We start from the raw sequence: 26,391 nt of genomic DNA, 5'->3' as shown, positions 1-26,391 counted from the left end.
AGTTCAGTGTAGGCGTAGGGGACCAGGTTGGGTGACGAGACGTCAAGCGTTGGACAGGGTGGGCGAAGATATCCGCGTATATTGGCAGGTCCAGTCGAGCATAGACGTGGGAAATGAACTTAGATGATGCCGCATCCTGACGAATATCTGGCGGGGCGATGTTGCTAAGAACTGGCAACCATGGAACCGGGGTGGAACGGATGGTTCCAGAAATGATCCTCATGGAGGAATATAATTTGGAATCGACCAAGTGGACATGGGGGCTACGGAACCATACTGGGGCACAGTATTCTGCAGTGGAATAGCATAATGCCAGAGAGGATGATCGTAGTGTGGAAGCGCTCGCGCCCCATGAGGAGCTGGCCAGTCTTGCAATGATGTTATTCCTCGCGCCCACCTTTGCTGCAGTTTTTATGAGATGTTTGTGAAATGACAGAGTGCGATCGAGAGTAATGCCAAGATAGACTGGCTGGGCTTCATGCCGGATTCTCATATCGCCAAGCTGCACATTAAGCTCACGCGAGGCCGAGGCATGGTGTAGATGGAAAACAGATGATACCGTTTTTGCAGTGCTAGGGATTAGTCGCCATCTTTTACAGTAATCAGATATCAGAGACATGTCTTTCGTGAGTGTTTCCTCGAGGATGTCGAACTTGGATGCCTGAGTTGCACAGCAGATGTCATCGGCGTAGATGAACTTCCTTGAAGAAGTTTCTGGGAGGTCATTGATGTAAATATTAAATAGCGTAGGAGCCAGAACAGGGGAGGCCACTTGAGACAAGTCTCCGTCTGCTAGACTTGTCACCCAGATGTACCCGGAATCTTCTGTTTTGGAGAAGAAACGATATAGTGTTGGCCACCCATGGAGGCAGGCATCTTGAGATCTTGACTAGGAGACCACAGTGCCAGACCATGTCATAGGCTGCTGTGAGATCAACAAAGACAGCACCCGTCTTTAAATTCTTCTGGAATCCATTTTCAATGTAAGTTTAGAGGGCCAGGGCTTGTTCGCAGGTAGATCTTCCTGGGCGGAAACCAGCCTGGGCGGGTGATAGGAATTTCTCTGTAAGATGAGAAATACGTGACAGAAGCAGCCTCTCAAGGAGTTTGTAACACACGGAGAGGAGAGAAATTGGTCTATAGCTGGCGGCCAGTGTTGGGTCTTTCTTTGGTTTCAAAACCGCTATAATCTTCGCACGACGCCAAACTTTGGGCATAGACTCAGATTCCAGGATGTGGGACAGGAATGAAGCGAGCCACTTCTTTGCCGCGGGGCCCAGGTTAAGAATGAGTTCTGGGGTGATGTTATCATAGCCAGCAGCCCGGTTTAACCCTCTTCAAAGCGTCTTCCAGTTCAGACAGTGTAAAGGGAGAGATTTTTGGAGATGGACAAGATAACCAGAAGTGGGACTTGCACTTAGTGACACGTTCACTTAGCCCGCTGTGCTACTGCCGACTCCCCCACTCTGTTTTAAGTGATACTAAAGATTAAATTTAGGATGTCTTATTTGGGAGTCCAACACTATCCACTGTACCACTTCCTATGCTGATATTTGGCCTTTTGTTTTTGGAAGGGGGGTTGGGGGTGGGTGCTAGGATTTATTTATTTTAATATTTATTAATTTTCCCTTTTTGTTTCCCTTGTTTTCTTGTTGTACTTGTTGTTGTTATTGATATCTTCGTTGTTGGATAGGACAGAGAGAAATGGAGAGAGGAGGGGAATACAGAGGGGGAGAGAAAGATAGACACCTGCAGACCTGCTTCACCACATGGAAAGTGACTCCCCTGCAGGTGGGGAGCCAGGAGCTTGAACCAGAATCCTTACGCCGGTCCTTGTGTTTTGTACCATGTGCGCTTAACCTACTGTGCTACCACCCGACTCCCGGATTGATTTATTTATGAGAGAGAACCAGAGCATCACTCTGGCATATTGATGTCAGGGATCAAACTTGAGACTTCATGCTGTAGAGTTCAATCTTCTAGCCATTGTACCACCCCCCCCCCCCCGCGCCAGCAGAGGGATTATTATTACTGTTATTTATTGAGAGAGAACCAGAATCTGCCACATGTGGTTCTAGGGATTGAATCTCACACATGAGAGTTTAGTACTTTATCTTGCAATCTCTCTCTCCCCCCCTTTTGTTTATTGGTGGTGGTGTTACTATTAATTGTTGTCATTGTGGCTAGGACAGAGAGAAATTGAGATGGGTGGGGAAGACAGAGACGGGGAGAGATAGACACCTGCAGACCTGCTTCATTGCCTGTGAAGCGATTCCCCTACAGGTAGGGAGCCGGGAGCTTGAACCTGGATCCTTCCGCCTGTCCTTGCACTTTGCACCATGTGCGCTTAACCCACTGCGCTACCACCTGCCCCCCCTTTTTTATTTCTTTATTGGGGAATTAATGTTTTACATTCAACAGTAAATACAATTGTTTGTACATTCATAACATTCCCCAATTTCCCATATAACAATACAACCCCCACTAGGTCCTCTGTCATCCTTCTTGGACCTGTATCTCTCTCTCTTTTTTTTTAAAGAGCACTGATCAGCTCTGATTTATGGTGGTGTGAGGGATTGAACCTGAGCCTCAGGCAAGTGAGTCTCTTTGCATAACCATTATGTTATCTACCCCTGCCCCTCCTGCAACACCTCTCACATTGATCCACTGAGATTATTGTTGGGGCTTGTTGCTTACAGAACTCCACCATTCCGGGCGGAGGGGTGGGGTAGGGTGGGGGGGTAGATAGTGTAATGGTTATGCAAAGAGACTCATGCCTGAGGCTCCAAAGTTCCAGGTTCTATCCCCTACCCCACCGTAAATCAGAGCTGAGCAGTTCTTCTTCTAGCGTTTGCCCTTCTTCCGTAGCCAGTCAACAGGTCAGGTTGAAAGCTGTCAGGAGCTGCTTGTTGCTGGCTTTGAAAGTGACTGGGATCCATGTGGATTCAGTTGGCTAGGAAGGATCGTCAGTTTCCCCAATGAATGGGTACTCACGGGATGCACCACGAGAAGGTCGATCCAATGCATCCCAAGCTGAGCAGTGATCTGGCTATTTAAAAAGAACAAACAACTCCACCTTTCTTAGTGGCGTTTTTTTTTTTGTTGTTGTTTATTTTTTTCTCTTTGATAAACTGGGTAAAAGAGACTGAGGATAGATAATCTTCAGTATTGCTCCATGCTCTTGAAGTTTCCCCCTAGTAGGTGAGGGCTAGGGACTTGAACCCTTTTGCATGGTCATGTGTGCGCTCTACCTGGTAAGCCACTACCTCCCCCCTAAAAGCAGTTTTTATGTATTTATTTAATTTTATTATCTTTATTTATTATTGAATAGAGACAGTCAGAAATCAAGGGGGAAGGGGAAGAGAAAGAGAGACAGAGAGACACCTGCAGCCCTGCTTTACCACACATGAAGCTTCTCTCTGCAGGTGGGGACTAGGGGCTCAAACCTTGGTCCTTGTGCATTGTAACACATGCTCTCAACCAGGTGTGCCACCACCCTAAAAGCAGTTTTCATACTATCAAGGTTTATTGAGTCTCTAGGCTGTTGAAAAGGACCAGTGACAAGGGTATTGATGTAATCTAGACTTTTAGGGTTTGGGGTAAAGTCTGTGGCTTCACTTAGGGATGACTTTTTAAAAATATGTATTTATATATTTTCTTTTTTGTTGCCCTTTTTTTTATTGTTGTAGTTATTGTTACTGATGTCATTGTTGGATAGGACAGAGAGAAATGGAGAGAGGAGGGGAAGACAGAGAGAGGGAGAGAAAGACACCTGTAGACCTGCTTCACCGCCTGTGAAGCGACTCCCCTGCAGGTGGGGAGCTGGGGTCTCGAACCGGTATCCTTACGCTGGTCTTTGCACTTCTGGCCACATGCGCCTAACCCGCTGCGCTACGGCCTGACTCCTAGGGCTGACTTTCTTTTTTTTTTAGTAGAAAGATAGCTCTAGGGAAATGACTCAAATGGTAGATCATTGGACTTGGATACCTGAAGCTCCACTAGCAGCACATGGACTGGAATGGTGGTTTGACTTCTCACTTTTTTTCTCTGGCTCTCTGTTTCATGAGGAACACAGATATGTATAAATAAAACAAATCTTTACAGGGTTGGTGAGAATCTAACTTTGACAGTGTGTTATTTTGCCATATGAGTGACCCAGGTTCCTTTGAAACTTCAGTGGTGTGGTCAGAGAGACAGTCTCTCTTTTTTAAAATTTTTACTTATTTATATATTTATTTTTCCAGGACACTGCTTAGCTCTGATTTATGGTGATTTGGGGGAACCTGGGACCTCAGAACCTCAGGCATGAAAGTCTGTTTGCATAATCATATGTTATCTCCCCCCCTTAATACTTAAAAAAAATTGGTACCTTCATTTATTTGATAGATACAGCCAGATATCAAGAGGGAAGGGGGAGATTGAAAGGAAGAGAGATAGACATCCGCAGACTTGTTTCACCCCTTGTGAAGCTTTTGCCGTGCAGGTGGGGACTGGGGACTTGAACCTGGGTCCTTGTGCATTGTAATGTGCACTCAGCCAGGTGTGACACCACATAACCCCTCTCTTTCTCTCTCCCTGCCTCTCTGTGCCTGTGGTCTCCCCTTCCCCTCCCTCTGCCCCCCTCCCAATTTCTCTGCCCCTCTGCCTATATCTAAAGTGGAAAATTAAAGGGGGAGAGAGGGAAATATATCACAGCACTGAAGTTTTCTCCAGAGCGGTGGGGCCTGGGTTTGAACATGGGTCACTGATAATGGCAAAGCAACACACTATCAAAGTGATATTTTCATTTGGCCAGCTCAATTCTAGATCTTTTAATTAGAATAGAAGGTAAAAATTACATAGAGGCAGGGAATGTAGGATAAAATAAAGAAATTTCTAGTAGAAATAAGACATACTGTTAATTTTTTATATTAATTTTTTATATTTTGATTTTGTTGCCCTTGTTTTTTTTTTATTATTGTTGTAGTTATTATTGTTGTTGTTATTGATGTCGTCATTGTATATATATTTTTTTCCTCTCCCCAGAGCACTGCTCAGCTCTGGCTTATGGTGTTGTGAGAGACTGAACCAGGAACATTGTAGCCTCAGGAATAAGACTCTCTTTACATAACCATTATGCTATCTAGCCCTGCCTGTAAATTTTTAATAAAATAAAATATAGACCAAAGGAAATTAAATTGATCCTCTCCAAGTCTTCCTTTTTTATCTTAATAAATAAATATTAAAAATGTAAGTCAAGGTGGGTAATAAACAGGTCTATCACAATTATCCCTTTGTAGACACACATTTATACACACACACACACACACACACACACACATTTTGATCATCCCTGAGATTTCATCAAACTGGGATGACTTTGAGATAGAGAGATATGAAAACAGTGTCAAAGAGACCCCATCACTGATGCTTCCTCCAGTGTGATGGGGGCTAAGCTTGAATCTGGGACTCACATTGCAAAGCAGCACACTATCCAAGTGGACTGTTTTGCCAGTCCCACTTCTTTCTTTTTTATATTTATTTATTTATTCCCTTTTGTTGCCCTTGTTTTATTGTTGTAGCTATTGTTGTTGTTATTGATGTCGTCATTGTTGGACAAGACAGAGAGAAATGGAGAGAGGAGAGGAAGACAGAGGGGGAGAGAAAGATAGACACCTGCAGACCTGCTTCACCGCCTGTGAATCGACTCCCCTGTAGGTGGGGAGTCGGGGCTGGAACCGGGATCCTTACGCCAGTCCTTACGCTTTGCGCCACATGCCCTTAACCTGCTGTGCTACTGCTGACTCCCATTATTTCTATTATAATTAGTTATTTAGCAGTGGTTTATGAGGCTGGGCAGTGGCGCACCTGGTTGAGTACATATATCACAATGCCAGAAGACTCAGGTTCAAGCCCCCAGTCCTCACTTGCAAGGGGAAAGCTTGTGAGGGGTGAAACAGTGCTAGAGGTGTCTGTCTTGCTTTTTCTTTGTCTTCTCCATCCCTCTTTAATTTTTCTCATGTCTCTTTCAAATAAATAAATAAATAAAATACACACAAATAAAAATAGTATTTCATAAGATTACAGGATATAGTTCCACACTGCACCTACAACCAAAATATCTGTTCCTCTTCCCTCCTAATGATAACTGTTATAGTTCCATGTCGGACTGGCTTCGCCAGCGGAGACAGAGGACCCGGGACTCATGGCTGGGTTGTACGCAGTATCTCTTTATTCATGCAGGACGCAGCACAATCTAAGCCGAGCTAAACTAAACTAACAATGCTGTCTTTATATATACTTTCCAAGTAGGGTGTAAACAGGATGTGATGTAGAGAGGGTGGAGAGAAAAGTGACTGGTGAATATCGGTGTGACAAGGAGAGGGGGCGGAGCAGGCAAGAATTCTACCACCAATGCCCTGGAGGGAGGGTGGTGCTTGTTAACAGTGGTTATGTAAATAGAATACAGTGTTAAGCAGGGGGGATTAAACCAAATGAAACAGAAGGGGTTTTTAAAAGCAGAATTAGAAGCATACCAACAGTTCCATACTTAGAGATAGTTTGGTTTGGCTGCTTATGTCTCCCCACCCCCACCCCCAAGTTCATATATTTCAGTTCTCTAAATTCCATATAGAAGTAAAACCATCAGGTGATTGTCTGGTAAAGCCATATTTTTAAAAAAGATTTATTTTTTAATTTTAAAAATTTTTTTATTAATTTACTTATTATTGGATAGAGGCAGAAATTGAGAAGGGAGGGTAGAGGGAGATAGAGACAGAAAGAAACAGAGAGACACCTGGAGCCCTGCTTCACCACTTGTGAAGCTTTCCCCTTACAGGTGGGGACCAGGCCTTGAACCTGGGTCCTTGCACACTGTAATGTGTATGCTTAACCAGGTGCACCACTGCCTGGTCCTCCCAAAGCCATATTTGTTTATAATATTTATATTAAGTAGTAATATAATTGAAAGATCATGAACTTTAAGACAGATATACCTTCCTTTTAAATCTTTTTGCAGTATGTCCTTAGATTATTCAGTCTTTTTTTTTTTTTTTTTTTTTTTTTTAAACCAGAGCAATTCTCAGCTCTGGTTTGTGATAGAGTTGAGGACTGAGCTTGGAACTTTGAAGCTTCAGGCATGGATGGCTCTTCGCATAACCATAATGTCATCTCCCCAGTCCTATTCAATGTTTTTTTTTGTTTGGTTTTTCCCACCAGGGTTATTGTGGGGGCTCAGTGCCTGTATAACTCCACTTTTTTCTTTGCAGCCATTTTTCTTTTTTCTTTCTCTTTAAAAATTTTAAAATTTTCTTTCTCTTTTAAAAATTTTCTCTTTTAAAAATTTTTTTTAAAAAGGAGACATTAACAAAACCATAGGATAGGAGGGATACAACTCCACACAATTCCCACCACTAGAACTCTGTATCCCATCCCCTCCCCTGATAGCTTTCCTGTTCTTTATCCCTCTGGGAGTATGGACACAAGGTAATTGTGGAATGCAGAAGGTGGAAGGTCTGGCTTCTATAATTGCTTCCCTGCTGAACATGGGCGTTGACTGGTTGATCCAACTCTCAGCCTGCCTCTTTCTCTCCCCAGTAGGGCGGGGCTCTAGGGAAGCAGAGCTCCAGGACATATTGGCGGGGTCATCTGGTCGGCATCATGCTGACGTCTGGAACCTGGTGGCTGAAAAGAGAGTTAACATACAAAGCTAAACAAATTGTTGAACAGTTATGGACCTAAAGGCTGGAATAGTGCAGATGAAGTGTTGGGGGTACTCACTGCAGACTATTGTGTACTTTTGCTTTCAGGTATATATTTTGCCCTAGTTTATGGATATGTGTGAACATAGGCTCTATCTCAGGGGACCTGGTCTATCTCTAGGTTTTGGGACTTTGTTAGGAAGTGAACTACCTGGAATGGAACTAGAGAATACTATGAAAGGGAAGATCTCACCTGAGTAATGAAGCTGAAGGGTTGTCATTCCACACCTGAAGTCTCTGGACACAGTCTGAAGTGAAGCATGCTGAGGTGGCACTTGTTGCATTGATTAGGTTGTGATCAGTGGATGCAATATTATTTCATATGAATTGAGAGAAGCATATAGGAAAGTATACCCCACCCTAAGGTTCCAGGACTGGGGGAAATACAGGCTCTAGTGGAAATGTGAGGTTCCTGCTGTCTTAGGGTTCACGAAAACAATAAATAATTATTATTATAATCACATCATTTGGTAATTGGGTTAATTTTGAAAAATCCCTTTGTTAGGATTTGCTGTATAATACCCAACATCTTGTATATAGCTGTGCCACTGGTTGCTTCTGTTCTCCCTGGTCTAGACTTTAAAAAAAAAAATTTTTATATTTTCCCTTTTGTTGCCCTTGTTGTATTTTATTGTTGCTGTAATTATCGTTGTTGTTATTGATGTCATTGTTGTTAGATAGGAGAGAGTGAAATGGAGAGAGGAGGTGAAGACAGAGAAAGACACCTGCAGACCTGCTTCACCGCCTGTGAAGCGACTCCCTTGCAGGTGGGGAGCCAGGGGTTCCAACCGGGATCATTATGCCGGTCCTTGCACTTCGCACTATGTGCGCTTAACCCGCTGTGCCGCCCGACTCCCTGGTCTAGGCTTTTGAGAGAGTCATCATATCAAAGACTCAGCCTATGTATTGAGAAGACTCAGTCTGTGCTTTAAAAAGTTTGAGACATACAATCAATTTTTCCCCTCTCATATTAATTAAATGGTGATTTATATGACTACAAATTAATAGTTTACATAAAGACCATTCCCACCACCAAAAGACTGTGTGCCATCCCACCCCCACCTCCCAGCCACCCCGGGAAGCTGAATATCTACCCTCACCCTCACTCCAGGGTTTTTACTTTGGTGCCCTACTCCATCTTTCTTTCTTCCTTTTTCCTTTCTTTCTTTTTTTTGTTTCATTATTATTATTTTGATAGAACATGAGAGGTAGAAGGAATGAGAAAGAGACAGAGAGGAGAGACATACGCAGTACTGCTTCACTGCTCATCAAACTTACAAACTTCCTCTTCCCTGTAGGTAGGGACTGGGGTTTTGAACCTAGGTCATTGTGCTTATTAAGTTCATGTTCGGCACCAGGTGGTGGTGGCATATCTGGTTGAGCACACATGTTAAAATGTGCAAGGACCCAGGTTCAAGTCCCCAGGTTCAAGCCACCTGCAGGGGTAAAGCTTCAGGTGTGGAGCTTCTATCTCTTTCCCTCTCTGTAACCCCCACCTCTCTCCATTGCTGGCTGTCTCTAATAAATAAAGATTAAAAAAGAAAAATAAAATATTTTTAAAAAAGTTCCTGTTCTACTAGGTTTGCTACACCTGGCTCCGTGACCTTAGTTTTCTTATTGTAAGAGAAAATATCACTAGAATTGAAGATGACATATGTAAAGTAACTTAAGACATTAATTGCCACATCCGTAGCATATATTAATTCCTTCTCAGTGGTTCTCTGAGGGCTTAGAATCTCTCTTGTGTTTTTTAAAAAATATGTATTTATTCCCTTTTGTTGCCCTTGTTTTATTGTTGTAGTTATTATTGATGTTGTTGTTGGATAGGACAGAGAGAAATGAAGAGAGGAAGGGAAGACAGAGCAGGGGAGAAAAAGATAGACACCTGCAGACCTGTTTTACCGCCTGTGAGCTTGTGAAGCAACTCCCCTGCAGGTGGGGAGCCAGGCGCTTGAACTGGGATCCTTAAGCTGGCCCTTGCGCTTTGCACCACCTGTGCTTAACCCTCTGCGCTACCGCCCGGCTCCCCTCTTAAGTGTTTTCGTTAAGGGCCAGTGATGATGTACGTACCTGGCAGAGTACACGTGTTACACTGTGGAAGGACTCAGGTTCAAATCCCTGGTCCCCACCTGCAGGGGAAAAGCTTTGTGAAGCAGTGTTGTGGGTTTCTCCCTATTGCCCCCCTCCCTCTTGATTTCTGTCTCTATCCAATAAATAACTAAAATATTTTTTAAAGATTTTATTCATTTATTAATGAGAAAGATAAGAGAGAAAGAACCAGACATCTCTCTGGTACATGTGCTGCCAGGGATTGAACTCAGGACCTCATGCTTGAGAGTCTAGTGCCTTAGGCACTGTGCTACCTCCTGGACCACATATCTAAAATATTTTTAAATGAGAAATGAATATTTAAGAGAAAAAAAGTTGCTGTCATTAGCTTTAATATTAACGGGGTGATGTTTTCTGCACCAAAATAATAAGTTCAGGGAAAGAGAGCTCTGAAAAGGATAATTTTGTTCTAGAATTTAGATTAAAACAAAATATTGCCTTGACTGTAGTCACATCAGACTCTATGTTCAGGCATTTGGATCCTGGTATTCAAATGTATGTATCATAGAGGACTGGTGGAAAATAGCAAGAGAAAAAGGAGAATGTTGGAAGTGGAAGGACTTTTACTGTTTTGTACCTTGCAGGTTATTGAAGAGAGGGAAAAACTGAAGAGTGATCGGGAAGCTCGCCAGAAAAAGATGTACTATCTCAGAAATGAGTTGGAGCGGCTTCATAAACAGCAAGGTACCAGACATTTTTTTGTGTGGCTGCCTTTTTTGTAGTTACTTATATAATAGACCAATAGAGAGATTTGGGGATTTTCAGGTTTGATATCTTGAAGTCTCACTTAAGAAAAAGTTGTTTGGGGGGCTGGGTGGTAGTGCAGTGGGTTAAGTGCATATGATGCAAAGCACAAGGACCAGTGTAAGGATCGCAGTTCAAGCCCCCAGCTCCCCACCTGCAGTGGGTTGCTTCTTGGGCGGTGAAGCAGGTCTGCAAGTGTCTTGGCTTTCTCTTCCCTTCTCTGTCTTCCCCATCTCTCTTGATTTCTGTCTTTCCTATCCAACAACAACAACAACAACAACGACAACAATGATAAACAAGGACAACAAAAGGGAAAAAATAGCATTCAGGAGCAGTGGATTCGAAGTGCAGGCACTGAGCCCCAGAGATAACCCTGGAGGCAAAAAAAAAAGTTATTTAGGCTACTGAGAGAGCATCAGAGCCTGAGGCAACAGAAGTCCAAGGTTTAATCCCTGGTACCACCACACCCCAGAGCTGAAAAACTGCTCAAAAATTGACTGTGTTATTTTGGTATGATAATGTACCTTTATTATTATTGTTGTTGTTATTTATTTCTTTATTGGGGAATTAATAATAGTTTGTACATGCATAACATTTCTCAGTTTTCCACATACTACAACCCCCACTAGGTCCTCTGCAATCCTGTTTCTTTTTCTTCCTCTCACTCTCTCTTTCTCTCTCTCTAGCACCCAAGCTTCCTTCAGTTTATTGGGGGCCAGGCTTGTACCTGGGTTGTGCATATATGGCAAAGCAGCACAGTATATAAGTGAGCTATTTTGCCAGCCTCCATTTTTTTTTCCTTAATTTTTATTTCTTATTGGATAGACACAGAGAGAAATTGAGAGAAGGGAGAAAGACAGAGAGACACCTGCAGTCCTGCTGGTGAAGCTTCTCCCCTGCAGGTGGGGACCAGGGCCTTCAACCAGGGTCCTTGCACACTGTAGTATGTGTGCTTAATCAGGTGAGCCACTGCCTGGTCCCCCCTCCCATTGTTTTTTATGTACTCTATGGTCATGAATTCTTTTCCCAAAATGTTACTGGCAAAACAGCATGCTATCCACTATTTTGCTAGTCCAAGAACTTTTTGGGAATAGAGTTTATGACCATAAAGTCTTAAGAGAGTATTTATTTTCTTTTTAATTTTTATTTTACCAGAGCACTGCTCAGTTCTGGTTTATGGTGGTGGTGGGGATTGAACCTGGGACTTTAGTGCCTCCAGCATGAGTCTCTTCACATAACCATTATGTATCTACCCCCACTGAGAGTATTTCTTTTTACTGAAAAACAACTCCTTTTTAAAAATATTTATTATTTATTCCCTTTTGTTGCCCTTATTGTTTTATTGTTGTAGTTATGATTAATGTCATTGTTGTTGGATAGGACAGAGAGAAATGGAGAGGGGAGGGGAAGACAGAGAGGGAGAGAAAGACACCTGCAGACCTGCTTCACTGCCTGTGAAGGAACTCTCCTGCAGGCGGGGAGCCGGGGGCTCAAACCAGGATCCTTATGCCGGTCCTTTCGCTTTGCGCAACCCGCTGCGCTACCACCTGACTCCCAAAACAACTCCTCTTAACTTAATTTCTTCCTGTTGTCTTTTGACTCCTCAGGAGAAATGATGCGCAAGAAACGTAGGGAAAAGGATGGTCACAAAGACCCACTTCTGATGGAGGTGAGTCGGCTTCAGGATAACATTATGAAGGACATTGCAGAACTTCGACAAGAGGCAGAAAAGGCCGAAAAGAAGCAATCTGAACTGGACAAAGTTGCTCAGATCTTGGGAATCAATATTTTCGATAAATCAGAGAAGTCTAAAGATAGTAAAGAGTCTACAGGAAAAAGAGAAAAATCAAAGAGCCCAGAAAAAGCATCTTCCTCAAACTCTTTCAACAGTAAGGTAACAACTTAACTTTTCTTTTCTTAATCAGAGCACTGCTCAGCTCTAGCTAATGGTGGTGTAGGGGATTGAACCTGGACTTCAGAGCCTCAGGCATGAGAGTCTCTTTGCATAACCATTATGCTATCTAGCCCCGCCCACACCTCAACTTTTCTATTTCTGTTATTTCACCTTTTAATTCGATTAACTCCTACAGAAGTCTTCTAACTATAACTTCCTTATCCTAACAAACTCATTCACCCTTCACATCAACTTAAATGCTTCCTTGTTTTCCCAAACTATTAAATTTGCCTTGCCATGTGCAAAATCCATGTTTGAACCTAGCGTCTGCTACATTGCAGAAAGCTTCATGTGCAATAGTTTCTTTCACTCTCTGCCTCTCTATTTTTTCTGTGTCTATTAAAAAAAAATTGCCTATATGCACTAATAAAACCTAACTTTTCTTCTGAGCATTTATTATTGTATTTAGATAATTACATGTGTTCTCCAAATTTGATTTTTTAATATTTATTTATTTATTCCCTTTTGTTGCCCTTGTTGTTTTATTGTTGTTGTTATTGTTGTCGTCATTGTTGGATAGGAGAGAAATAGAGAGAAATAGAGGAGGGGAAGACAGAGAGAGGGAGAGAAAGACACCTGCAGCCTGCTTCACCGTTTGTAAAGTGACTCCTCTGCAGGTGGGGAGCTGGGGGCTCAAACTGGGATCTTTATGCCCGTCCTTGCACTTTGTACCACCTGCCCTTAACTCACTGAGCTACCACCTGACTCCCCAAATTTGATTTTTTTTAAAAAAGATTTTATTTATTAATGAGAAAGATAGGAGGAGAGAGAGAATGAACCAGACATCACTCTGGTACATTTGCTGCCAGGGATTGAACTCAGGGTCTCATGCTTGAGAGTCCAATGCTTTATCCACTGCACCAACTCCCAGACCACCAAATTTGATTTTAAGATTCAAAGGATTAGAGTCTGTATATGTCTTATTAAATTTTTTTCTCTTTTTTTGTTGCCCTTGTTGTTTTTATCATTGTTGTGGTTATTATTATTGTTGTTATTAATGATGTTGCCGCATAGGACAGAGAGAAATGGAGAAAAGAGGGGAAGGCAGAGAGAGGGAGAGAAAGATAGACACCTGCAGACCTGCTTCACCGCTTGTGAAACTACCCCCCTGCAGGCGGGGAGCCAGGGCGAACCGGGATCCTTACACTGGTCCTCGAGTTTTGCGCCATGTGCGCTTAACCTGCTGCACTACAGCCCGACCACCATGTCTTTTATTTTTAACACCATTTTTTAAAACATTTAATTATATAATTTGATAAAGATAGAGAGAGAGAGGGAGGGAGCTGCAGTGCTGCTTTACCACTTGTGAAGCTTTCCTCCTACAGATGGGGACAGGGGCTTGAACCTGGGTCCTTAAACATTGTAACATGTATACTCTACCCAGTGTGCCTCAGCCCTCTCATTTTTCAATATATTCCTCAATATATAACTTAGTGCCTGGCACGTAGTAATACTCAAAATATGATATGGTATGTTGTGACAACAGCAATACTACAAATCATCATTTCCTACTAAAGCAATGCTGGAATTGGGATTAATAATTAAAAATAGAAAGTGGCTAAGGAAGTGGTGCAGTGGATAAAACATCCCTGGGATTGCATATATTTATTTTCCCTTTTGTTGCCCTTGTTGTTTTTCATTGTTGTAGTTATTGTTGTTATTGATGTCGTCGTTAGGACAGAGAGAAATGGAGAGAGGGAGAGAGAAAGATAGACACCTGCAGACCTGCTTCACTGCCTGTGAAGTGTCTCCCCTGCAGGTGGGGAGCCGGGGGCTTGAATCGGGATCCTTCCTCCAGTCCTTTTGCTTTGCGACACGTGCGCTTAACCTGCTGCGTTACTGCCCAACTCCTTGTAGCTTCAATTCTTGTTTATGGTGGTGCTGGAGATTGAAAATGGGACATCTGGGAGTCAGGCTGTAGTACAGCGGGCTAAGTGCAGGTGGCGCAAAGCACAAGGACCGGCATAAGGATCCCGGTTCGAACCCCAGCTCCCCACCTGCAGGGGAGTCACTTCACAGGCGGTGAAGCAGGTCTGCAGGTGTCTATCTTTCTCTCCTCCTCTCTGTTTTCCCCTCCCTCTCTCCATTTCTCTCTGTCCTATCCAACAACAACAACAACAATAATAATAACTACAACAATAAAACAACAAGGGCAACAAAAGGGAATAAATAAATAAAATAAATATAAAAAAAGATAAGAAAATCTAAAAAAAAAAAAAAAGAATAGATAGAGACATAGATGGGACATCAAAAATTCAGACTTGAAAATCTTGCATAACCACTGTGATATCTCCCTGGTCCATCTTTTTAAATTTATTTTTAATTTTATTTCATTTTATTGCCTGAGATCAAGCCTTGGGCATCATACATTAAAGCATATGCTCTGCCACTGAAATACATACCGAGTTGCCTTTAGAGAGAAAAAAAATTATTGATATAAGAGAGAGAACCAGAGCATTATTCTGATGTAGTTGATGCTGGATATTGAATTTGGGACCTCATATTTGAGAGTCTGGCATGATCTTCATGCTACTCAAGCACCTGCTGCATAGGTTTGTTTGTTTTTATTTAAAAACCTGAAATCAGGAGGGAAAGGGGAGATAGGGAGAAAGAGACACCTATAGCACTTCTTCACCACTCGTGAAGCTTTCCCTGGCTTGTGGGGCCCTGTCTTGAACCTTGAACATTATAATGTGTGCGCTTAACCACGTGTCATTGCTTGCCCTGTTTGCTTATTTGTTTTTATTATTGTTACTTTTTAGTATTTTATTTAAATTTTTTATTATCTTTATTTATTAGAGACAGCCAGAAATCGAGAGGGAAGGGAGTGGCAAAGAGATAGAGAGACACCTGCAGCCCTGCTTCACCACCCACAAAGCTTCCCCCTGCAGGTGGGGAATGGGTGTTCTAACCTGGGTCTTTTGAATTGTAACATGTGCACTCAACCAGGCGCACCACCACCCATCCCCTTTTTATTATTTTAATGATAGAGATGCTGAAAGACCAGAGTACTGCTCAGCTCTAGCTCATGGTGGTGCTGGGGATTAAACCTGGGACTTCAGAACCTCAGGTGTGAAAGTCTTCCCCCCCCCCCCCCCAGTGTTATCTCTGGAGCTTGGTACCTGCACTATGAATCCACTGCTCCTGGAGGCCACTTTTCCCATTTTGTTGCCGTTGTTGTTGTTGTTATTGTTGTTGTTGTTGTTGCTCTTGTTGTTACCATTGCTGTTGTTGTTGGACGGGACAGAAATTGAGAGAGGAGGGGGAGAGAAAGATAGACACCTACAGACCTGCTTCACCTGTGAAGGGACCCTTCCCTGCAGGTGGAGAGCCAGGGTCTCGAACCGGGACCCTTATGCTGGTCCTTGGCTTGGCGCCATGTGCTCTTAACCTGCTGCCCATCCCCGACATAAAAGTCTTGCATAACCATATACTGTCTCTCCAGCCCTGTTTGTTTTAAAGAAAGAAATTTATTTGCAAGAGAGAGTTGAGTCCAGAGTATGACTGGCACATGAAGTGCTGGGGATTGCACTCAGGACCTCTTACTTGAGAGTCCAGTGCTTTATCTATAGCACCACTGCACAGACTTCTCTTTGTGTTTATTATTATTTTTTTTGGGGGGATTAATGGTTTATAGTGAACAGTAAATACAGTAGTATATATGTAACACTTCTCAGTTTTCTGCACAACACTCTAACCCCCCACTTAGATCCTCCTCCACCATGTTCCAGGATCCCCCACAGGAGTCTTTTACTTTAGTACAATACACCAAATATCCTTATTATTTTAATGTGCTATTTGTCAATGAACTAGGGGCATTACACATGTGTGATACTAAGTAAGCAACCTCCCTTAGCTGAATTTTGTCTTTTTATCTTCCTCTCTGTCTCTTATCTTTCTCTCTCTCTCTTTCTTCCCAAAGAGTGAGAAGAGACACCATAACATCAGTCCATCATTTATGGAGTTCCTCTGGTGCTATCATGGAGCTCCCAGGTGATGTCAGCATTTAAATCCAGGAGTGCATGCACAGTAGTGTGCAGTATGCCAGATGAGCTATCTCCCAGCCCTTGGGACAGATTATACAAAGTTTTGTTAATGAGAAAGATAGGAGGAGAGAAAGAACCAGACATTATTGTGGTGTATGTGTTGCCAGGGATTGAACTCAGGACCTCATGCTTGAGAGTCCAGTGCTTCATCTGTGTTATGTCCCCCATCACTATTCAAAGTTTTCTAATTGTTTTCCTTTCTGTAGCCTGTCTTTTTCCTACAAGTATTATTCCAGGTGCCTAGTTCCTCAGTCTTGTCTATTACAGAATCCCATTTATATTTTATCACTTTGTGTTCCACAATTGTCTTTTTTTTTTCTTTCATAAGAGATATGGACACACACCCACCCACTCCCACACCCACCTACTCACCTATCACTGCTCAGGTCTGGTTTATTGTGGTGCTGGGTATTGAACTCGAGACTTTGGATCCTCAGGCATGAGAATTTTTTGCATAATTACACTCTCTCTCCAACTCCAATTGTCTTTTTTCCCCCCTGGTATTTCACTCTCTGACATCAAGAGAAAAAATTTTTTTCTTTACTAAGTGCCTATATCCAAATTACTGAATTCATCTTAAATTATTTTTAAAATTATTTTGTTTTTATTTTACTTAGAATAGAGACAAAGAGACATTAAGAGGGAAGAGGGAGGTCGAGAGGGGAAGAGACACCTGCAGCACTGTTTCATCACTCATGAAGCTTCCTCCCTGCAGGTGGGGTATGTGGACTTAAACCAGCCTCCTTAAGCATTGCAATATGTGTGCTGCCCTACTAGATGCACCACTGCCCAACCTTATATTATTGTTAATGTATTATTGAGAAGTTGATTATTTTGAAAGTGATTTCATGGTAATTTTAGGTAGTAAATGCTTAAAAAAAATTCTAGTAGTATTTTAGAGCATCATTTCTGGCACATACAATGCTAGGGATCAAACCTGGCAGCATTTCCTTGCAAGTCTCCAATGTTCTAGCTACTGTGTCACCTCCCAGGCTGCAAATATATATATATTTTTTGTCATTACGGGGCCTCCACTACTCCAGGCCAGCTTTTTGGATAGAGACACAGAGAGGAAGATAGAGCACCAAAGTTCCCCCCAGTGTGGTGGGAGCCACAATAGAACCTAGGCCATGCACATGAGAAATCAGATGAGCTATCTTGCTGGTCCTTGTTAGAAATATTTTACCCAAGAGTCGGGCAGTAGCACAGTGGGTTAAGCACACATGGTGCAAAGTGCAAGGACCGGCATGAGAATCCCGGTTCGAGGCCCCAGCTCCCCACCTGCAGGGGAGTCGCTTCACAAGCAGTGAAGCAGATCTGCAGGTGTCTTATCTTTCTTCCCCCTGTCTTCCTCCTCTCTCCATTTCTCTCTGTCCTATCCAACAATGACGACATCAACAATAACAACAATAATAACTACAACAATAAAAATGAGGGCAACAAAAAGGAAATAAGTAAATAAATATTTAAAAAAGAAATATTTTGCCCTTTCTCCTGTACAACATCCTACATCGTTGTTTGCTTTTTCTTTTTCTTTCCTTTATTTAAGAAAGGATAAATTAACAAAACCATAAGGTAGGAGGGGTACAACTCCACACAATTCCCACCACCCAATCTCCATATCCCATCCCCTCCCCTGATAGCTTTCCCACTCTCTATCCCTCAGGGAGCATGGACCCAGGGTCATTGTGGGTTGTAGAAGGTGGAAGGTCTGGCTTCTGTAATTGCTTCCCCGCTGAACATGGGCGTTGACTGGTCGGTCCATACTCCCAGTCTGCCTCTCTCTTTCCCTAGTAGGATGGGTCTCTGGGGAAGCGGAGCTCCAGGACACATTGGTGGGGTCTTCAGTCCAGGGAAGCCTGGCCGGCATCCTGATGACATCTGGAACCCGGTGACTGAAAAGAGAGTTAACATACAAAGCCAAACAAATTGTTGAGCAATCATGGACCCAAAGCTTGGACTAGTGGAGAGGAAGTGTTAGGGGGATACTCACTGCATACTCTAGTGTACTTCTGCTTTCAGGTATATATTTTGCAGTAGTTTATGGATACGTGTGAACGTATGCTCTCTCTCACAGAACCTGGTCTGTATCTAGGTTTTGGGACTTTGTTAGAAAGTGAACCACCTGGGATGGAATTAGAGTATACTATGAAAGGAAAGGTTTGCTTTTTCTATACACAACACCAGTCATGTTTTCCAGTTTTTTATACCAGGATTGGAGTTCACTATCATCATTTAGTCAGATTTTCTACATTTGCTTAAGTCACTACCTTTTCTTCCTTCCCTAGTTGTCATTATTTTTAAATTTAATGTATTTACTTTCATGGGCAACACATTAAGTAAATACCGAAGGGTATGTAGGAGATTACAATCCAACCTTGTCCTTCATTTTCCTTTCCCAAAGACAGCCAGTGTTTCCATACTCTTGTGTATTCTTTTTTCTTTTTTATTTTTTGGGGGTAATGACAGATTTATTTTGCTTTTCCATAGATGAGTCAGCATAATCTTGTGTATTCTAAGGACATTTTAGCCATTATTCACTCTACACTAGGCAATGGAACTAAACATTCTTGTTTGAACTTTGCAGGCAGACTTCCTTAGGGATTTTCCCCAGCTTATGCAACTTTAAACAATAAAAATGTCCTGTGGCCTTATTTTTATTATCAAAGGAGACTGCTTACTTATATTGAAAAAAGACAGATTTTAACAACCTTGAGTTCTCTTTCTTTTTTAAGATTTTAGTTATTTACTAATGAGATAGAAAGAACCAGACACCACTCTGGTACATGTGCTGCCAGGGAATCTCATTAGAGAGTCCAGTGCTTTATCCACTGTGCCACCTCCCAGACCACCCTTGAATTTTTTTTTTTTTTTTTTTTTAAGCAGAGCACTGTTTAGCTCCGGCTTATGGTATAGCAAGGGCTGAACCTAGGACTTTGGAACCTCAGGTATGAGTGTCTTTGCATAAACATTGTACTATCTACCCTTACCCCCACCCTGAATTCTTTGTATGTGGTATTTTTCCCCCTCTAGAAGTCAAACGTAAATGAGAACTATTCTAAGCCTCCTGAGAACCCCCAGTCAGCTGCTAAGCAGGCTGATCAGCCTACTGCTGTCTATGAGTATTATGATGCTGGCAGTCACTGGTGCAAAGACTGCAATACCATCTGTGGAACCATGTTTGACTTCTTCACCCATATGCACAATACAAAGCACACAAAGGTAGGTTTCCTGCCCTCTTTTCTTTTCCTTCTTCCCCTTAAACCTGCATAACAAAGGTGAAAAGAAAATGAAATACTCTCCTATGGGCAGGAGCCCCAATATGAAGAGCCAAGAGATACCAACAAAGGAGACACCATCCCCAGGCTCAGCCTAGGGGAATGTCCTCTAACTAAACACCATGACAGTTGTAAGTGAGGCTTTTTTCTCTTTCAATTCCTTGAGTATCTCATTTTTTGTTTCTTTTTATTCATTGCCAGTATTTGCTCTAATGTGTTTGCTTTTCCCACAGGTGATTTCCATTGGTAGATTGGGTGGGGTTGGCTAGTTGGGGGCAAAAAGGGATAGAAGTAGGTTATTGAGTTGGTAATGCTATTGTGTGAGCGCCTCTGCCTCTTGCAAATAGACACTGGATCCCTACTACAGACCTTGGGCTTCAAAGACACCCACAAAGGCCAAGCAAGATATTATAAAGCGCACTGACAAGATTACTGTTCCTGCAAAAGGTATGTTTCCTCTTTGCCTCCTTTGTGATTTCCTTACAGTCATCCAAGGAGAAGTGTCCCTGAACTCTAGGGGGATAGGAAACATAGAATGAGACATACCAATAACCATTCCTTTTAATAAAACTGTAAGAATTCTTTTATATGTAAAACAGTATGAGGTTCTGAAGAAACAGATTTATAAGAATGTTCTCTTTACATATGGCCAGAAATCTAACACACTAAGCATACACATGCTGCTAAAATATAATTGACTGAACTTTTAAAAGTTAATTTATTTTTATTTTAATGAGAGAGAGAAAAAGACACAGAACAACCAGAGCACTGCTCAGCTCTGGCTTATGGTGGAACTGGGGAATGAACCCGGGACCATAGAGCCTCAGGTATGAAAGTCTTTTGCGTAACTTTTTTTTTTTTAATTTCTTTATTGGGGATTAATGTTTTATAGTGAACAGTAAATACAATAGTTTGTACGTGCATAACATTTCTCAGTTTTCCACATAACAATACAACCCCCACTAGGTCCTCTGTCATCCCTTTCTAGGATCTATACTCTTTTAAGAATCTTCTAAGTTGCTTAATGTTAGGGGTCTGAAGAGAACGGCAACGGAAGTCTCACTCACGAAACTACTGAATTAGCCAGTTAGTGTTCCCAAAAGGTAGATGGGATAGAGGTTCTGAGTTCAAATTTAAGTTGGGAAGAATATGCCATTGGGGTTAATCTAAATGCTACTTTTTACTTAAAAGTAGGTAGTACCCTTAATACCATTAACCATTATGTGGAGAAAGGGAAATAGGATTTAAAAATTTTTTTTTTATTTTTCCTTTTCTTGACCCCCCCTTTTTATTGTTGTTGTTATTGATGTTGTTGTTAGATAGGAAAGAGAGAAATGGAGAGAAAAGGGGAGAGAAAGATAGACACCTGCAGACCTGCTTCACCGCCTGTGGAGTGACTCCTCTGCAGGTGGGGAGCCAGGGGCTCAAACTGGGATCCTTATGCCGGTCCTTGTGCTTTGCGCCATGTGCACTTAGCCTACTGTGCTACTGCCCAACTCCCGGGAAGTAGGATTTCTTTTGGTTACTGTAATACTGGGTGGAAATGAGTTTATTTTCTTGACTTTATTCTACTTTTTTCAGGCTCTGAGTTTCTGATTCCCATCACTGGATATTACTGTCAGCTCTGTGAAGAATTTTTTGGGGATTCGATTTCTGGAGAACAACATGTGAAGGGTCACCAACATAATGAGAAATATAAGGTTGGCCTTTATTGTAGCTTGTGGAGTTTCCCACTTTCTGCAATAATCTTTCTGACTTAGTTAAGACAGAAAAAAAAAGTTAACCAGGAAAAAAATCATTAATACTTCAAATCCATATAAGCACCAGGAAGCTTACAGTCCTAGTGAGAGAAGCTTACCTGATAAGCATCACCTATATTCTCGTGGAAGATGACACTAGGAATTTCTACTATGTGAATTCTAACAATGGTGGGATCAAGATTTTCTCTATTACAGTATTTTGAGAAGTTGTTGAGCTTTTATCTTTTCTCTTCCCAGAATTATGTGGATGAAAACCCATTATATGAAGAACGGCGGAATCTGGATCGTCAAGCAGGCTTGGCTGTGGTCCTAGAGACAGAACGGCGACGACAGATTGAGTTGAAGCGTAAACTTAGTGAGAAGCCAAATGAAGACAAAAAAGAAAAAAAGGCAAAAATTGTGAGAGAAACAAAGGAGGATATCAAGACCATTGAAGAACCAGAAGAGTTCTCTGAGAGTTTGAACTCCCCTGAAAATAAAGAGACAAGTGCCACCAAACTCCAACTAAAAGAGAAGGTAAAGAAAGAATCACTACTCTCTTCCTCATTTGGGAAATTCAGCTGGAAGAAGCCAGAAAAAGAGGAGGAAAAAAATTCAGTGGTAGCCCCAGGTGTGCCCAAGGAAGAGACCGTGGAAAGTAGTAAGGATAAGGAGGATAGCAAAGTTGAAATTGGGAAGGCAAAGCCCATTAAAATCAAGTTGTCTGGGAAAACTGTTGTTGCACATACTAGTTCTTGGACTCCTATAGTGACAACTTCCACACAGACTAAAATCCGACCCAACCTTCCTATCCCATCTACAGTACTCCGAAAATCAGGTTCATCTGTAGTGAGCAAACCAGCTCCTCTTAATACCTTTCTGTCCATTAAGTCTATTGGAACCACTGCCAAACCTTTGCCAGTGGTTAAAGAATCTTCAGCTAACCTCCTTTTACCTCCTGACATCATCTCCAAAGCATTTGGAGGGGAAGAGGTGATTCTAAAAGGATCTCTGGAGGAAAAAATGGCACTAACTGAAAAGAAAGAACCATCTCATATGCCTGAAGAAATTATAACACCTCTCCCACCACCACCTCCACCACCACCTCTACCGCCCCCAGCTGTACCTCATTCAGCTGCCCCATCTCCCACTCAAGTAAATGCTGTCTTTGCTCCAATAAAATCAAATGCAGCTGTATCTCATACTGCCAGCCCTAGCTTCCTGGGTCTTAACGTTTTGAACCCAGTGTTGCCAGTAGCCATCCTGGCCTCGGAACAGCCAGTTGCTATTCCTTCTGATGAGACAGCTCCTGGAGTGAGTGAGAATGACCATGACCAGACCCTATTCTCTGTATTAGTGCGTCCTCCACCTCCCCTCTCAAGTGTGTTTAGTGAACAAGCCAGAAAGTTAGAAAAGAGAAATTTATGTTTAGCCACAGCCAATGCTAAGGATCTGTATGATATATTCTACAGTAGTGGTGGTGGTGGAAAGGGGGCTTCTGAGACCAAGCTAAATGATGTATTACTGGCCAATGGGGAAAATAGCAACCTTTCTAAAACTGAAAGTTCAAACATCTCTTCTACTTTGAACAGCAGTGCATCGCAAGAGAAGTTGTCTCCAGGTAGCTGTTTGGTTTCTGCTCCAGCCAACAGTTCTGAAAAATCTGATGCAAAAACTTTGATGTCATTAGGAAAATGGTCAGTTGTAGAACAAACAGATTCAAAATGCAAAGACAATAGCTATGGCTTCCTTCAGCCTCTGACAAGGTTATGTCAAAGCAAGCCTTATGAAACTTTTACCTCACAGACAGATTCTTTCACTAGATGGACTTCTAGCACTTCCCAGAGTGATGCTAGTAGGACTAGGTCTTTAGAGGGAAGAAATGAGCTTGACCTAGGAGATCCAGAACAACCAGACATAGAACCAGCTGAACTCTCAGAAATACACTGTCATGCTATGGACTCTCAGAAGTTGGTAGAAGCCCATCTTATGGAATCTGGTAGCCAGGATGGGGAAAACCAAGAGTTCCACCATTCTAAGGAGTATGGAGAATGTGTGGCAGATACAAACACTGAGCTAAAGGAAAGAGGAGCAAGACATTCTGAAAGGATGGTAGGAGAGGGAATAGGGGTCAGTATTGGACCCAGCAGCACAGAGAATATTAATATGAAGCGTGGGGATAAATACATAAGGGAGAGAGAAGCAGAACAGCCTAAATTGCAAATGACTGATAAGAAGGCTGAGGCTGAACAGTCCAAGAAAATGATGACAAGAGTTGAAATTCAAAATAGAGTAGTTACTGAATTGAGTACACAGACTCACTTTTCCACAGAGGAAAAAATAGATTCATATCAGTCAGACATTAAGTCTTTATTGCAAAACCCACCAAGTAAGCCTCTGAAAATTTCAGCCCCAGAATTGTTTCTTCAGTCTTCAGCCAGGTCAGATATGTATTTAACAAATAGCACACAACAACAAGGAGTTTTAGCTGATAGTGAAGAAAGAACAGAAAATTCAGCTCCAGAATCAGCTTCCAAAGCCTCTACATACAGAAGCCTCAAACTCAAGAGAGAAAGACCAGAAGACTTTCAGGAAAAAGTGACCTATAAGCAGGCTGCTTGGGATGAAAATAAGAAGCCAGAGGTTTGGGAGAGTCCAAAGAAATCAGAAGCAGAAGTCCTGGAGATACAAGATGTACATCCAGAATTAAAAGTTACAGTAGAAAAAAAGGCCTTAGAAGATTTTAAAATTACAAACTTAAAAGTCGAAGAGATAACTCCTCTTGGGAACCTGGCAGACACAGCACATAGATTCCCAGTTGCCCTGGTTCAGAATGTGTGTGAAGAAAATTCTTTGTTACCTATAGGATGTAGTTGCACTACTACTGCTACTGACTTGGAACCAACCCCATCCTTTTCTGAGTTTCCATCAGATTCTCCCAAAACCCTGGTGCTTAATTTTGCCACAAAGGGTGGACAAAACTCATCTAATCCCAGAAGTAGGAGGATCACTCATAACATTTTGAAACCTGCACTTTCTGTAGAAAATGCTGATGAGCTTAGCTTGGGAACCCTAGAGGGAACACACCAGGCCCTTGACCTATTATCAGGAGGAATGATGCCTGAAGAAATAGAAGAAACTCAGTTAGAGAAACAAGATTCACTCAGGTTGGAATCAGAAACAATGAACTCTACAGGGGCTGGGCCATCTCCTTGCCTTCCAGACCTTGTTGACTTTGTCACAAGAACATCTGGAGTTCAAAAAGAGATGTGTTCTCCCTCCTCTGAACCAGGTGACACTCCTGAATGTTCCCCAGATGTGGAACCAGTACAACTAGAAAAAGTAAATGCATCCTTCACAGATCCTCATCCTCAAGTGGATGAGGACGATAACAATACTTTGAATTTAGTGAAATCTCTGGCTCCACAGTCCCCTTCAAGGGAACATGTAGTTAGAGGCAATGTTATCCCTCAGGAAATAACCACACAAGAAGCCACAGTTGATGCCATTCAGGACCCCACAGAATGTACTGTTCATGACCAAGAATATACATCTGGAGCTACTTGTGGATGAATCAAATTGACTTCTAGAAATAAGGTGCCCAGATTATGCAGGACAAGTTGGCTTCTTTCATCTGGAATCTACATCAAAAGATGCAGTCAGTATCTTACAGTAAATGTGGGAGTTTAAAAAAAGTTACCTCCTTTCTCCTTAAAAGACAAACCTATCATAACTACTATACCTATTTGTAAATTGTATTTTCTGTTAATAATTTTGGTCAACTTATTTTACCTACTTTGTCATTAAAAACAGATGTCTATCTGGCTCACCATGTAGTGTGATTGTATTTTGGCTTTGGCTCTGTCACTCTGGAATGTGGGGGAGGAGGGAAACAATTGACTTCTCCAGTTGCTGTATTGTATCCCCACCCAATTTCATGGGCACTGATGGATCTCTAAGAGAAACACCAGAAAGCCTACTAAAATGGAAAATTGTTAATGAAGGAAAAGTTGTTCATCTCCCAAGCTTCCATTTGGATGGACCTGCCTTAACATTATTTGAAATGCAGTGTGAGTAGCTCTTTTGTTTACTGTCTTTACTTCTTTGTGGTATGTCAGCCTCACTCCCATACCCTTTACAACACTATGGTCATGTGAACTCACAAAGCTGTTTGGAAATGATCTTGTAAGCATGGAAGGAAATCTAACAGGCTCACTTTTGGAAGACAGCAGATCGGTAAGACTTGTTCATGGTTCAGTGCTAGGAACAGAAGTTTTTGGGGTCACTTTTATTTTTGAAATGGCCTTTTTTCATTGTATTATGATCCAGTAACACTTTGTGTTAAATTGTTTAACAGATATTTCTCTTCTGAAGAGGTGGAAGATTTGAAATTTGTCTTGAGATTGGACTCATTCTCTGTTTCACAGTCCATATGTACTCCTACCTCTCCCTTTTCTCAAGTTATTTCTACCATAAGTGTGATGTTTTTGGCTGTATATTTTGTTTAAAAGATTAAAGAATTTATAAGTTGACTTGGAGTTTAACAGTTTTTTAATGTGTTAATTACTTGGAATAAATGCATCAGTCTCATGTTTCTTTCTGATTTCTGTTTTGAAACTACACACTTTTGAACTCCAAAGGAAAACTAGAGCAATGAATAACTATTGCCCCTTCCCAATTATTATCTCGCAACTTAACAATAAGGTTATTTCTTTCATACAAATTGTAAATTATAAAGCCTTTTAGGTCTAAAACAGCAGTAGGGTACTACCTTGATGGGTA

At 41.9% G+C, this 26,391-nt stretch overlaps 1 protein-coding gene across 1 annotated transcript in view; it reads left to right on the top strand.

Annotated features, from left to right (window-relative positions):
- LOC103120080 (zinc finger protein 318) overlaps window positions 1-26,141 on the top strand; it is a 55,572-nt gene extending 29,431 nt beyond the window's left edge. Inside the window, exons 5-10 of the mRNA XM_007530450.3 lie at window positions 10,433-10,532; window positions 12,200-12,486; window positions 19,626-19,814; window positions 20,218-20,317; window positions 21,452-21,570; window positions 21,868-26,141. Of these exons, the coding sequence (XP_007530512.1) occupies window positions 10,433-10,532; window positions 12,200-12,486; window positions 19,626-19,814; window positions 20,218-20,317; window positions 21,452-21,570; window positions 21,868-25,182 (4,110 nt within the window). The 3' untranslated portion in view covers window positions 25,183-26,141. The remainder of the gene's footprint in view (window positions 1-10,432; window positions 10,533-12,199; window positions 12,487-19,625; window positions 19,815-20,217; window positions 20,318-21,451; window positions 21,571-21,867) is intronic.
- The last annotated feature ends 250 nt before the right edge of the window (window positions 26,142-26,391 follow it).

The sequence above is a fragment of the Erinaceus europaeus genome, chromosome 4 (assembly GCF_950295315.1).
Source record: "Erinaceus europaeus chromosome 4, mEriEur2.1, whole genome shotgun sequence".
NCBI classification, from domain to species: domain Eukaryota; kingdom Metazoa; phylum Chordata; class Mammalia; order Eulipotyphla; family Erinaceidae; genus Erinaceus; species Erinaceus europaeus.
Note: the sequence above shows the minus strand (reverse complement) of the source record. Positions and strands in the feature narration are given on the sequence as shown.